This window comes from Gordionus sp. m RMFG-2023, chromosome 2 (assembly GCF_954871325.1).
Source record: "Gordionus sp. m RMFG-2023 chromosome 2, tfGorSpeb1-WG-v2, whole genome shotgun sequence".
Classification (NCBI taxonomy): domain Eukaryota; kingdom Metazoa; phylum Nematomorpha; class Gordioida; order Chordodea; family Parachordodidae; genus Gordionus; species Gordionus sp. m RMFG-2023.
In genome coordinates this window covers 37,584,382-37,599,653 of record NC_088776.1, presented here as the reverse complement: position 1 = coordinate 37,599,653, position 15,272 = coordinate 37,584,382, and the positions used below count along the sequence as shown (strand labels likewise).

The 15,272-nt window shown below is 26.3% G+C and overlaps 1 protein-coding gene across 2 annotated transcripts; it reads left to right on the top strand.

Annotated features, from left to right (window-relative positions):
* The first annotated feature begins 1,264 nt into the window (after positions 1 to 1,264).
* On the top strand, positions 1,265 to 13,514 carry LOC135923491 (lysocardiolipin acyltransferase 1-like). Of its 2 annotated transcripts, XM_065458269.1 has the most exons (7): positions 1,266 to 1,491; positions 1,549 to 1,613; positions 1,653 to 1,756; positions 1,801 to 1,913; positions 3,407 to 3,557; positions 10,154 to 10,765; positions 12,471 to 13,514. In XM_065458269.1, exons 1-7 carry the CDS (start codon positions 1,321 to 1,323, stop codon positions 12,527 to 12,529), a joined length of 1,275 nt encoding a protein of 424 aa, XP_065314341.1. In that variant the 5' UTR covers positions 1,266 to 1,320; the 3' UTR covers positions 12,530 to 13,514. The 2 variants fall into 2 exon arrangements, with proteins under 2 accessions (XP_065314340.1, XP_065314341.1); XM_065458268.1 differs by having other exon boundaries at positions 1,265 to 1,491; positions 1,549 to 1,756.
* The last annotated feature ends 1,758 nt before the right edge of the window (positions 13,515 to 15,272 follow it).

The following is a 15,272-nucleotide window of genomic DNA, read 5'->3' as shown; positions in this document are numbered from 1 at the left end:
TTTGATAAGAGATATAAATGATATATATGATATTACAAATGCAAGAATTAATAAGTCATACTAGAAAATAAAACTAATTTAAAAAATACATAAATATCACAAACAAGTAATGATAAATACTTATTAAAGATAATGAATAAAATAAAACTAGTATTATTATTTTTTAGAGATTCCATTTAGCCATATACTCCGAATATAAGCTATATTTAAAACAACACAAAAAATAACCTGCAAATTCTAATAAATCATTTGATTTGATTTTCTTATTTGCACATTTTCAATTCCCATTAAATATACTACTCTCCCTTCCCTGTTTAAGCTATTAATGGACAAAAATTAATATTAAAATTCCTGGTTATTATAATTAATTCATCAATAAATATTTTATTAATTATTGCAAATTCATTATTATATGTGTAATACTATGTTCTTCACATATAAATAATAAAAATTTTATTTTATAAACTATTCTAATTTAATTGGTAATGATAATTTAAAAGTATCTAGTATTTAAGATACTCTAATTTAGTAAAAGATACAAGTATCTTTTATCTTGTATCTTTTTGATATTTTGAACAAGATACTAGTATCTGTATCTAAGATTCATTTTTTTTATAAAGAATCTGTATCTGTATCTAGATTCTTTTTCCGGAGGACCTGCCCAACTCTGCTAATTCTATATAATAGAGTAAAATCAACTATATGTCTACTTACTTTTTATAAATAAATTTCTTATAATTGTTTGTAAATTATTACCATGCTTTTATATTAAGGTATATACAATACAAGTAATTTATTATTTTTATTTTATATAAACTAATAAAAATATATTTCATATTTGTTCCAGGCTTATTTTTTTTATTAAAATTTGTAAAAATATTTTATGACTATATATAGACTAAAGTAACCCGGCCGAAGGCCAGGGAAAAGCGGGCCGAAGGTCCGCCCATAAGGGGGTCTGGGGGCAAAGCCACCAGTAATTTTTTAATTCCCCCACCCCTCCCCCCCTTATGAAAATCCTGGCTACGCCTATGGGGAGCGCTAAGCTCCTCTCCTCCCTTTGCATATATGTAATAAACTGATAAATTATTAATTTAAATTAATTCTTTTATTTAATCACCCATTATGCTTATGATACTTTTCGAATATGTATTTGTGTCTAATTTTATTTAGTTGATAATCAGTTGTATAATCAGATGTAATCATATCCATCAGTGACCTTCACACCTGCCACGTTATCTTATTTTATGGTAAATAGAGTATATAGTTCAACATGGCTAAAAAGTATTTTTCATTAGTAATCTATTTGAAAATTTACCGATGTTTTTAAAACGTGTTAAAGGAATAATATTTGTTATTTCTTTACTTTTAACTAGCTTTTTAGGGTCAATATTTTTTTTGCTACCATTCTTATTTTTTTTATTCATAAATCCAATTCTATACAGAAAAATAGTGGATTTTGTTGTTTATCAATGGTTTTTATTTGTAATTGTAAGTATTAATTAAATTTATTACAATTTTAATTGTGCATTATTACATAAAAATTAGGCAATGGTAGAGGTTTTTTTGGGAATTGAAGTTTTTTTAGAGGTTACTCCAAATATAAACCTCAAGTCATTAGAAAAATGCCTAATAATAATGAATCATTATAGTAGAGTTGATTGGTTGTTTTTCTGGTCTTGCCTTTATCGGATTAATTTCTTAACTACACATAAAATTATATTAAAATCACCATTAAAAATGATTCCTGGTGCAGGTATTATCATGAATTTTTAAATTGTATATCATGCATTGTATTAGGTTGGGCAATGCAAATGGCAAATTTTATATTTATCAATCGAAAGTGGGAAAAAGATCAATGCATTTTAAGTCAAACTGTTGATTATTTTTCGACAATGAAATATCCTTGTAAGGTATTATAAATTTAATTTATAATAAATATAATCGTAACAAAAGATTTTATGTGAATTTAAATATAACAAAGGATAATTTTAAATATCATAAATCCAGGACTTCAAACCAGACCTAGCAATTAAAAAAATAATCATGTCACATTAAGTTTGGTGGGGTTTAAAATTTTATAACCATAAAATTTTATTTTGGCAACAAAATTTTGATTTAAAAAAATGATTGATATTTTTAATTAATGATCCTCAAACTAAACCCATTTAACCTTATCTTATTAAACAAATTTTCCAATTTACACTTAAGGCAGACCAAATGGTGAAATTTATTCGGGAGTTAAAAGCAACATAGTTTAAACATCCAACTATATTATTTTTAAAACAGTAAATGCTATAAGAGTATATCTTGGAAGAAACATATCCCCTAAATCCTCCCCAAAACCCTATATTTGAAATAATTTCTTCTATCGAAAAATGAATGAAGATATTTTATAAAAAATATATGAGCAAATGGTATTTATATATCATTAATATTTTAAGACGTTTATTGAAATCAGAGATGCAACATGTCACCAATATCCAATTGATTATTCAAAGAAATATTTATATGTGTAAAAAAAACTTGCCCAGATCCCCCCCCCCTCCTTCTCTACTACTGACTATTAATGATCTGCATCAGGCATAATTTTTCAAACCCGGCCCAGCCTGAAATTTTTTTAAAAAAAGTTTTGCCGGCCCGAACCCAAAATTTATTTTAAAAACAGGCCCGAATTATTTAAATATAGAAATTAATTTTATATTTACTTAAAATAAAATACATATGTTATATAGTGTTTAGTTTCAATAAATTAAATCAAAAATTTTTATTTTACATAAAAAATTCAATATAAAATTGATAAATTTAGATATATTTAATAAAATTTCCAAGGTCTGACCCAACCCGGCCCAAAATTTTTTAAAAATATTAGGCCCTGCCCAAACCCAATTATTTTAAATAGAATTAGGCTCGAGCCCAGCCCGAAGCCCATTCAGGCAAGGCCAGGTATGGGCCAGGCCTAACTTTGCAGATCTCTACTGACTATTATATTGTTCATTGCTTTTGTTTGGTAAAATAAGTAAAGAATTTTACACAATAAAATGCTGAACAAAACAAAAATTTAGGATTTTCATCATAATATACAAAATTTTTATTTATATAATTGGGATGTAATTCACTAAAAAATTTTAACCAGAATTAGCATAGGGCAATATTAACAATTTAAAAAGAGTATTTTACCAGAAACACATTTCAGAATATGTTTTGGAAGGTAAATCAGTAGATTAGTTTTATATTATAGGTTAGACACTGGTTAAAAAATATTTTGAAATGGGTAGGTGGTGAATTTTAAACATTTTTTAGGCAAAATCATAAATTTATATATCATATTATTAAGTTTATATGGAAAGGAATGATCAATCCACCATTACATCTTGAAAATATGATCACTTAAAAAAAATTTTAGATTTTACTTTTTCCAGAGGGAACCGATTTTTCGTTGGATAACTTCACCAAAAGCAAAGAGTACGCTGTGAAAAACGGACTTCAAGTTTATCGTAATTTGCTTCAGCCCCGAACGACAGGGTTCGTTTATTTGGTGAACAAAATGAGACAAAGTTAAAGAAATAATAAAATTAACCAGTGACACTGGAAAGAACTCTAACAATTTTCCTAAGTGTCGTAGCAAAATCTTAAAAGAAAATAACAGAACCGTTTTAAATACTTACACTCGAACTGGTTCTTAGAAGTTTTTCAAATTATATTAATGATTAGCTTAATTTAAAAAATAAATAGTGCAAAAATTATATGCATTTCTTATTCGTGTTTTTTAATAAAATAAAAAAATTCAACTTATTTTGGGTTTCTTTTAAAAAGTTTTAGTTTTTTTAAATTAGATTATTATAAGTTAATTAAAGAAAAATTTAAATAATATTAAAACTGGAACGAACCGATATACTGAAACATGCCATTATAAATTTGACTAAAAATAATTGGAACGAAGCTGTTTTAAAGTTTTAGACTAAGAACTGGGATCCTGAATTGTTATACTTAACGGTTCAACATCCTACATATTAACCAAAAAAAATCCTTAAAACTTCAATCTCCCTTTTAGATTTTCTTATCAACAAGAATAGAAATTTTTTTTACAAAGTTTGTTCTTTGATTTTTCATTTTTTTTTAGAATCAATAATAAGCACAACATTTTGTATCAGTATAGAAATTAATGTTTATTTATTAAACAAACTTATAATGTTTTATATATTGTTCATTTTGTTGTACAATAGTAGGATCATCTAATAAAATAATCATTTATGAAGTATAATACATTTAGACTGTCTAATTTGCGAACTGCTGGATCCAATATTTTATCCAAATTAGACAGTTACCAAATTTATCAGAACTTTTACTTAAAAAATCATTTTATGATCTCTTACATTCTTAGTTTAGCATAAAGTGAGATTATGTTCAACTTTTTTTAATTTTTATTAATAATTCAAAATCGAGTAAAATTATGTATTGTATACATAAACTTAAAAAAGATATAATTATTATAAAATGGTTATATACAAAATAAAAATAAATATATAAAATAAAATAAGATTTTATATTTGTTTGTTTATTTGGTACAATATATTTTATTTGCAGGTCTATAATCGCATCTTCAATAGTATTTATTTCTTGTAAAATATCAGGCTTTTTAATAAAGAATTTTAAATTTTTGATAATTTCATTTGCCTTATTTTCAGGCAATAATCTAATTCGTCTATATATATCATCATCCTTATTAGAAATGCATATAATTTCATCTTCTACAACATTATATTAGCTAAATAACTAAATATCTCAATTATCCTTATTTTTATTATAATCATATTCAGCATATAAAGCGTCAATTTAATGTATAAAATCATAGCAGGATATATCTGTCTTTAGTAGTTGAACTTACAAAGTCTTGGTCCTCAACTTCTAAAATATCTTCTTCAAAATTAAAAACAATTGGAAATCCAGATTTGAAAAACACCTTTTAATTTCTGGTGTTAGAAACTTTTGATATCCAATGGACAGAATCTAAAATAGAAATTAGATTAATATCAACACATGAGTTAATTTCCATATCATAAATTGGACTTTAAAAATACAATATATAAAAAAAATTAAATTTAAGACATGAATGATTATATATTACCAATTAATTAGGGATATGCCGATTCACATATTTTTAACTGATCCGATCCGATATTTTTCAATATGGGTTCAAAACCGATCCGATATTTATACTGATTCCCCCCCCCCCCCTTTGAACCAAATGTATAAGAAATCAATATTTTTTATGCAAAAAATCTATTTTTTTTTATTTCTACAATTATGACTATAATTAAAAATAAATAATATCATAATAGATAAATATTATAATAATGTAAAAAATATACATAACATAAAATAACCGATATTTTTGGAAAACGCTAAATATCGATGCCGATCCGATTCGATATTTAATATCGCACAGCCCTACTATTAATAAAAGATTTACAGTACATACATTAAAGTTTTGTATCGCACCTTGATGTAATGGCTGCATTAATGATGTTATATTGGAGGCCAAAATAATAGTTTTATATTGGAGAATTCTTCTTGTTAATTTCCTTATCATTGGTAATGTAATAATATTCACATTTTTAAAGCATCTTGGTTTATTAGATTTCCCAATAATTAATGGTTTTTTCTGAAAAGTATTATCATCGCATGGATAACTTTTATGATGGTCACATGTAGCGGTTGTCACAGTGATTGTCATAATGGTTATAGTAGCGATTGTCATGACGAATCTGTTGTCTGTCGTGATGCATCAATATTGAGTTGTTTTTGTATTAAATAAATCGAGTGTTTTCCTCAGCTCGTGAATGCCATTTATATGAGTCTCCTCATTGGAAATATTTTTGGCATCATGCCCTTTTATTATATCGGGAATTGACCAAAATTTTATGCCCCAATAAAATTCCTATTTAAAATTAGAAAATGCCATAATAAATTGAACAACAAAAAGTGAGTTATTTTAATTTTTTACTACTTGTTAAAGACTCCTAAGTGGTCATTTGTTGTTTTGCGCATTTTCTCATTTATATTATAAAGTTTATCATTTCTTTAAAACTATTTATGTCAAACAACAAAATTAATAAAAAACAAATATAACAAGTTATCGTTAAACAAAAAAAGAGATTAATTTTTTAGATCCATAATCCTCAAAGAGAATGTGCTAAAAGAATTACATTTCTAAATGAACTGTTTATAATATGTATAAATTTAAAGAAGACTAGATATACTTAAAATTACTGAAACTTAAAATATCAAGGAATATACCTTAGTTTTAAAAAAAACAAGAACTTATGAAATCAATTTCTCAGGCCCAATTTTACAAGAAGCAGCTCTTAAATCTGCTCACCAAAAGCGGGATGAATTTAGTATCTGATTTGCTTAAATACCTTAAAAGAAAGACTTATTTGCCAATTTGAGGCCTGACATATTGATTTCATAAGTTCTGGCTTTTTAACATAATTCCCTGGTATATTTATTGATTTTTTCATTTCATTTTAAGTTTTCTTTTTCTCTTATCTGATAAAATTTTCTTATCATGGCGTTTGGTAATGCCTTTGGATTTACAAATATTGTAAACGTTCCTTTAGAAATGTAAATCTTTTCGCACATTCTCTTTGAGTATTTTGATCTAACAAATTAAACCTAAATTTTTATTTATCGATAACTCGTTATATTTATTTTCTTTATTAATTTTATTTGATATGAACAAGTTTAATTTTTTTTTATAATATAAATGAATGATTGCAACAGAAAACAATGAATGCCCACTTTATAGAGGTTTTAGGCGAGTAGGCAACAAATTAAGATCTACCCACTTTTCAAAGTTAGACGTTGCCCAATTTATCAAAACATTTTCTAGTAGAAATTAATAGAAATTTGATTGGGACGAAATTTTTTTGGTCTAGTTAGGAAGTTATCCAAAGTGTCAAGAGCCCATATTAGACAGGTTTGAATGTAATCATAATAAATAAACAGTTATATTTACCTTCTTTTTCATTATAATATATATTGATTTTTCATAATTTTTGCTCAAAGCGCGAGGAAGGAAATTTTATTTTATAAAATTATTTATTGCCGCAAGAAAAAAGATTATGGTCCATCTCGAGGAATTTATTTTTAATCACATGGCTTGTCAGATTTGACAAATTATTAATAAAAAGGATTAAATTTTATTAAAAACCATTTTTTAATATATCTTAACACTAATCCACACATTTCAAACCTTTAATTAACCCTATAGCATATCTCTAATCTTTAATCCTACATTACCTTTTAATTTATATTTCATCCAAATGAAAAATTTCCTTGAAATGGAGAATACCTAGGAAAATAATATTTATTTAAAATATGCTATAAATCGTAAAAATTTAAAATATTAATGTATTTATTTAAATGCAGGCGTGTACGCAGCGGAGGGGGGTAGGGGACAAATCCTACCTCCCCTCTCCCAAGCCAAAAAATCCAGATGCCAGCTAAAATATTTTCCAAAAATATTACTGATTACTACATCTTATTGCATATATAGTTCAATTTACATCTATTTATCACATTCACAGCAGAAATAAATAGGCTACTAATTTATTCTATAATTAATATCCATTTCAAATTTTCCATGGCGCTATATTTATCAAATTATTTAAAACTTTTAAACTGCAAAAACTAAAGTAAATTGTTACAAAAAAATGACATCGATATGATTGAGTCAATGAGAATAGCTGAAAGCATTATATTGGTAAGGGAATTAGGGCAAATGTAGATAATGAATTTCATAAAATGGGTCATTGTTGAGCCAAAAGCAGAGCATGAATATAATATTTATCTACCTCGAGTCGCAGAAGGGAAGCCTATCGTTTCAATATTAGTATAAAGTCAGTCGAAGAATACCATGAATAAATCTCTTTATCCCCCTCATGGGTATTTTTATAAAAAATGAATGAAAGGTTCTTAATTAATCAGGCAACACTTACAAATTTGCAAATATTATTACCACAGAATCCTTCCGAATCTATTTCAAATCTTAATTAAGGAAAAATTAAATATTTGGCAGAATTTTATTGTGAGTATGTTAAAGTATCCCATGATGCATTACTAGCTGACTGCAAATTATAGCATAATAGGTTAAATATTGTTGATAATGTTCCAAGAAATGATTTCGCATAATTTCAGACACATGTAAATATTTTATTATATATTTTTCTACCAATAAATGAACATTTCCTTCTTTAAGAATAATAAAAAACATACATTTTAGCCTATTTTTAAAAACCAGAAAAATATTGTCTAAGCCTTGAGATTTCGCTATAGATCCAAATTAGAGTGCAATGGGCGGGTTATAGCCAAAAAGCCCGCCCACGCGTTGTTTTGAATTTTTTAACCCACCCGCTCGCCCACTTATAATTTTTTTATAAAAATTTACCCGCTCGCTCATTTAATATGCAATATTATGAAATAAAAGTATTATTTTTAATAATTTGAAGCCTGTTCTGCTTCGCCTGAAAAATATTAAAAATTCAACGCCCAAGCCCGTCAATAACTTTAAGAAAAATTTATCCCACCCGGAACCTCCTCAATGTTGAAAAACCTCTAGTCCAAATCCTTGTGCCATCTATGAAATATTCAAATTTGCTTAATATTTTTCTGGACATTATATTGGGTTAGTCGCTTTCAAAATTGGCTCAAATTGAGCCGTTTAACAACATTACTAAGAAGTACTATCTCTAAAAAGTTTTCTAATATACATAGGCAGTTAATACCAAGCACGGATGAAATCATCGAAAAATTAGCTCATTTCTAAGAATAGTTTATAAATTTATAATATGCTTTTTATTTTTTACTATTTTTAGTAGTGTTGTTAAGCGGCTCGATTTGAGCCGATTTTTAAAAACCGCTAACAATATTTTATCCACAAATATATTACCTAAGCCGGAAAATTTTGTTCATAGATGGCACAAAGGCTTGAACACCCATTAGCGAAATCTCGAGGTTTAGGTAATGTTTTTCTGGCTAAAATATTGAGTTATCCGTTTTTAAAAATTGGCTCAAATCGAGCCGTATAACAACACTAATTTTTAATTAACATATTTATTTCATGAATATTTTGGAAATTTATATATGCAATAATTCTTAATAATATTTTTGTGCATTAACCTATATTTCCAATATTTTTTTATATATAATTTAAACTTATATATCAAATTTTATATGTTAAAAAATTATTATTTTACAATGCCCTTTTTCAAGACATTTATTTCATGATTCATATGCCGATTATATATATTTAATATTTTATAGTCACTAGTAGTGTTGTTAAATGGCTCGATTTGAACCAATTTTTAAAAACGGATAACTGAAGATTTTAGCCATAAAAATATTGCCTAAGCTTCGATAGATGTTTAAACCTTTGTGCCATTTATATTTATGAGCAAAATGGCTTGGGTTATATTTTTCTGGGTAAAATACTTAGTTCGCCGTTTTTAAAAATCGGCTTAAATTGAGCAATTCAACAACACTAGTTACTAGTCTTAATAGATTTATGAAACTTAAATTATTCTTAGATGACTCCGAATAATGTTTATAAATAAATTTAATTACCCCCCAACCCCCCCCCCCCCCCCCCCCCCGCCCCGGCCCCTCCACAGAAAATTCTTGCGTACACGCCTGTAAATGGGTTTATAATTATTTTAAAATTGGATGCTAATTATAAAATAATATGGTGCTAATCCATTTTTCAGAATTGATGCTAATTGAAAACTAAGTACCTAGCTAGCGACGTCCCTGTGATCAATATACGATTTAGAGATTTTAATTATAAAAGTGTTCGGATCATCTCTTAATTTTCAGAAATAAAATTGTTATTTATCTTATTCTCTCTATCATTCCTCTTAAGAATCCTGCTTAGAAACCTGTTTAGAAATTATCTTAAATCTAAATTGTAATATATATTTTCAATCTTTTTTCCTGCATTCCTATTTATAGACATTGGAACACTCGTTACAACATATCACCGAATTATTTCATTACATTTTATGTTTTCTTCCATCAATTATTTTTTTATGGTAACCCTTTTTTTAATTGATTAACTTATTTTCTTCCTTACCCTATCTTTACTTTATACCAGAATCATGCTTGGATACCTTGTTAGATGTTACGGTTAGTTATCATTCGCGTTATTCAAAACCTCAAATAAAAATGCCACCATGCACAGAATCCGACATTTTATATGGTTTTTACCCCGAATGCGTCAAATTTTCCTTCAAATCTTACCCCTCGCGGCAAATCCCCGAAAGCTCCGAAGCTCTTACCAGTTGGTGTAGGGCTCTGTGGGCCACAAAAGATCTAACATTGAACGCTGAACACGAAACCTCCTATGAGGATGATAGTTTCAACTTGAATGAAGGGAATAAATATTTTACTCCCTCGAGCGATAGAAAAAATCGTGATTATAAAGGATTAATAATATTGAAAAAAAAATCCTATAGCAATTATAATTACTCCTGGAGCTTTTGGATTCAGCCTTATCTAATTATAATCGGATGGAGTACGTTCGTGATAGTCATTTCATATGGGTTAGGTGGAATTTTAGCGGAAAAATTAGGATACGTAGGAGTTTATATATGGATCAGTTATATCCTTTGGGCATATACTATTTTATCTTGCCTTATTTTTACACTCCTATACTACAGAGTCGATCGGGTTTTTTTCGATAAATCAAAAATCGGAGAAGATACTGGTAAATTTATCATTTTATTTTTAAAAAAAATTTAGGAACCGATTATAAATAATTATTTTAATTAATATTTATAACTTTTTTTAAGATAAAAATTAAAAATTTTATTTAATTTGAAGTCTATCGAATTTGATCATTGATAACAAGTATTTTGTTCTATTTTAACTAATTTTTCTCTCTATCGAAAAGTACCAAATCCTAAATTGACGGTTTTCTATAATAATATAATAATAAGGGAGGCCGGGGTAAAGCGATTGACGGGGTAACACTGTTAACGCGAATAACTTTTTAGCTATTGAATATAAAATCCTTAGTGTATTTTTTTATATTTTTTAATTATATTCATTTTTTGGCAAATATTCCTCAATTGTTTGATAAAAAAAATCGTTTTTTACATATAAATTTTAAAAATCACCTCGTATTTTTTACTTTTAGCAAAATATATTTATTTAAATGAGTTATAATTGCACACATTCCCCTTAAAGGTAGCTATAAAATAAAAGTTATAATGGAAAGGATGTCTTGCTTTCTAGTCAACTTGTGCCACATTTTTGATATTTATAGGGTTAAGATATTTTCCATTAGTCTGATTTCCACTTTTCTCTAAATGCGGTGTCTCAAAAGTGATCTTATTGTTTTGCTTGGTTAGACCTCAAGCCATTATAGTTAAGTGATGGCTAATTCGTCTCAATTTACAGTCGCATGTTGGAATATCGTTAACATTAAGGCATTTTAATTTTTATTGGTTTCTTTCAAATCTGAAGTGCTATATCGTCAAGAAAAATCTCGAGGCATAGGTGATAGTTTTCGGCTAAAAACTCGGTTTCATCTAAAAATTGGCTTAAACGGCTAAAATATAGTAATTACCCAACTATACTAGCTATTCATAACCAGTCTTGTACAATTAATGGAGGTTTGTAAGCTACTCTATGCCTTCTTCAAAATTAAGAGTCAACAACACCATAACGGAATTCCAATTCATTTATGATCTGTTTAAAATTAATTCCCTCTGTTACATTTGCCGACCAACAAATGGAAGATTAAAAACAAATTTTCAGTTAGTTTCATTAAATTAAAAATAGGCTTTCGGTAATTGATAGCGATATGTGTATTTAACGTCGCAATCGTATTGGCTTCTAAGAAATTTATTAAATTTTCAAAAAAAGTGAGGTCATGAGGCTCTTATTAGTATAGAAAGAAATAAAACAAACAGTAGTAATATATTTGTTTTATCATAAAATACAGGGTTAATATTATTCTGGCGATTGTGGAAATATAATTTGTTGAAAACAAATAAATATCATGAAATTTGCAACATATATAACGAAAAAAACAATAGATATTAAATAAACAGAAAAACATACAAATGACGGTCTTGGTTTAGTGTTAAAAGAATAACCTAAGCAAATTTTTATAAATTAAAGATTATAGTAGAAGGTAGAAAGTAGAACCAGAGATTTGCGCCGACCTATCCGAGTTTAAACCGAGTTCAGTTAGAAATAACAATTTAAATTTATTTTCCTCGCGAGCCTTTAATTTAATCGCTTTCTTTGAAAATAAGGAAATTATAATTTTTTTAAAGCAGATTGGATAGGACTAAGGCTTTCGAAAATAAATTCTGGACAGACCAGTTTGGATCTATAGGTCTGATGCAGCACTCTATTATACCAATTAACATATATTATTATTTATTATTGCCACATTATAGGGTTAGATAGCCTGGCCATTGACTATACTCGTTATTTTTTCTCTACAAAAGAAGAATAATCTGAAAGCTACAGTTGCAAATATCGAAAATTTAATCTACTTATGCAAAAAACGCCGATATATTTATCGGTAATTATAATAAAATCAATCGTTGCGAAACATCGTTAATAATTATTTACGAATCCAAATAGTATTTTTAGTCGCGAAAAAATATAAGTTTTGTAATTTGTAAACAAATAATTTACTAAATTGATTATTATTTTTACGGTTTATATTGTTTTTATAAATGAAATTTTTGATATACTTATACGTCCAAGCCTGTAAAAAGGTTGTTTTAAAACAGCACATATTTTTAAAAAGATTCATTATTGATTTTTATTACATATTTTTTTTAAATACAACTTTATACTTATTAATTAGATCAAATTTTTTATTTTTATATATTTATGAATTGTAATATCCAAAAATTCGTCCCATGACTAAAATGATGTCTTAATTTTATTAGCTAAAAAATATAATTAATTATTACATCTTAATTATTTAATTATTATATTGCTTACAATTGAAATATCTTTATTAAAATTAGTATTGTTTAGACTCGATTTGGGCCTATTTTTAAAAACGGCTAACTCAATAAATATGGCCTAAACCTCTAGATTTCTCTAATAGATGTCCAATCATTGTGCCATCTATTAGCAAAATTTTAAGGCTTGCGTAATATTTTCTGAATAAAATATTGAGTTAGCCATTTTTAAAAATTACTCAATTCAAGCCGTTTAATAACACTAATTAATATATTTTAAAAACTATTTTGTAAAAATTTTTATAGCTTGCTTATATTTAGGTTTGGAGTGCATGAAATGAGATTTATAATTATCGCTAAAAACTAGAAATAATACTATTTTTTTGCGGGATAAAAACAACAGAATCTAACAATATTCTGACTCAAGTCCTGCATTTTTTGCCAGAAGCTATGTTCGGGTCTAAAAATAAATAACAATTTTGGCTGGGCAAAAAATTAAGACTTATATTTGTATGAAAATTCTATGAGATTATAATTTTTATTTTATAATTTTAATAAAAAAACGTATTTTCCAATGAAAATACAAATTGTAGGACTAATTCTAAATTTCTCAACTGCTATTGTGTGTTAAAATTTCATATTTTAATTTAATTGTTAGAAGAAATTGGAGTAATTCTAAATTTTTCAACTGCGATTGAGTGTTAAAATGTCATATTTTAATTTAATTGTCATAAGAAATTGGAGTATCATGTTATTGTTTTTATTATTATTATTGTTCTTTTTTTGCCTCTTCAATTATATTTTATCTGTCATCTTTCTTCAATTCTCTCATTTTTATTTTTTTTCTTCTATTTTTAAATTTCATTTTTAATATTTCTTTTAGTCTCCATTCTTCACTTACTCTTGATATTTCTTTTAATTTTTTTTAATTATTCTCATTAATTTGCAAATTTTCACAGGCATAGTAAATTTTCATGGGAGTGAAATATTTTTGACTAGCTACCTCTTATTTTATTGGTGAGACCCGTATTTTGACGCCTAGTTATATTAAATTATTTAAAATTCGTTTTACACAGAGATTTAAACCGCACCCGAGCAAAACCATTAAATCCATATTAACCGTTATTATCTAAATCGTCAAAAATGGTCACCCTTGCCTACTAATCTCTTATAAGTTATATGAACTGGTCTGACCTTTTAACGGTTTTAAAGATTATTATCAATCAATTTTGATTAGTCATCACTTATAGATATTTTGGCATATGACTGTGCCAACCACACGAGTTAATGTATAAAAGTATTCTAAACCATAAAATTTATTTTTTTCTCCTTATAGCTATAATTTGATAGAAGGCTTGGTCTTTTCTTTCTGGAAATAATTTATATTATAGTTTAAATACTGTTTATTTGTTATAATTCATAATAAATATATTTGTATGTGCAATAATAAAATAACTTTAGTTGCTTTATCTGTGTATTCAGGCTCAAACAGTGTATTGATATTACTGTCGGTATTTAATAAATTAAAAATCTCTCAAAATGAAAAAATTTTATGAAATTTATTGGATAGGTATTTTACACATACTGGAATAAAAATGAGATTTTTAAATTTAAAAACACGCCCAATTAATCATTTTGTTAATTTGCAACAATAAATTATTTATTTCCCTCTTTTTTAAAATGGAAAATCTGATTTTGCTGTAAATGTATTCTAGAATATATAACCTATCTTATAAATTTCTCATGATTTTATAAGATATGACCTGTGATTACGCACATTGCCTGTAAAACAGTATTAATATGATTTGTTGTAACACATTTTCATAATGTGAATAAACATTCTTGTATAATTAAATAACTTTCCATAATTATTGTAAAAACATTTTGATAAAATTTTTGATAAAATTTTTGATATAATTTTTTTAATAATAAGAGTTTTTAAACTTTAATGAAGATTTACGTCAAAGTTATATATCGAATATAATTTTTTTATGTTTTGGACCCAAGTTTAAGTGGGAAAATGAGAATAAAATTTTCTAAGATTTTTAGAATAATTTTTTTTTTAATTGCATTATAAATTTTTTTAAATTTAAAGTATTATTACAATATATTAATATTACTTTTAGTTATCTAAAGAATCGAAATCAGGATAAGAAATTTGATAATTTCTTAATAAACATAAGTGAAAGAAAATTCGAATTTAGGGTTTTCAGATAATTCTAATTTTTTTTAAAATTAAATAAAATTTAAAATTTCCTAAAATGACGCATACCAAAAATC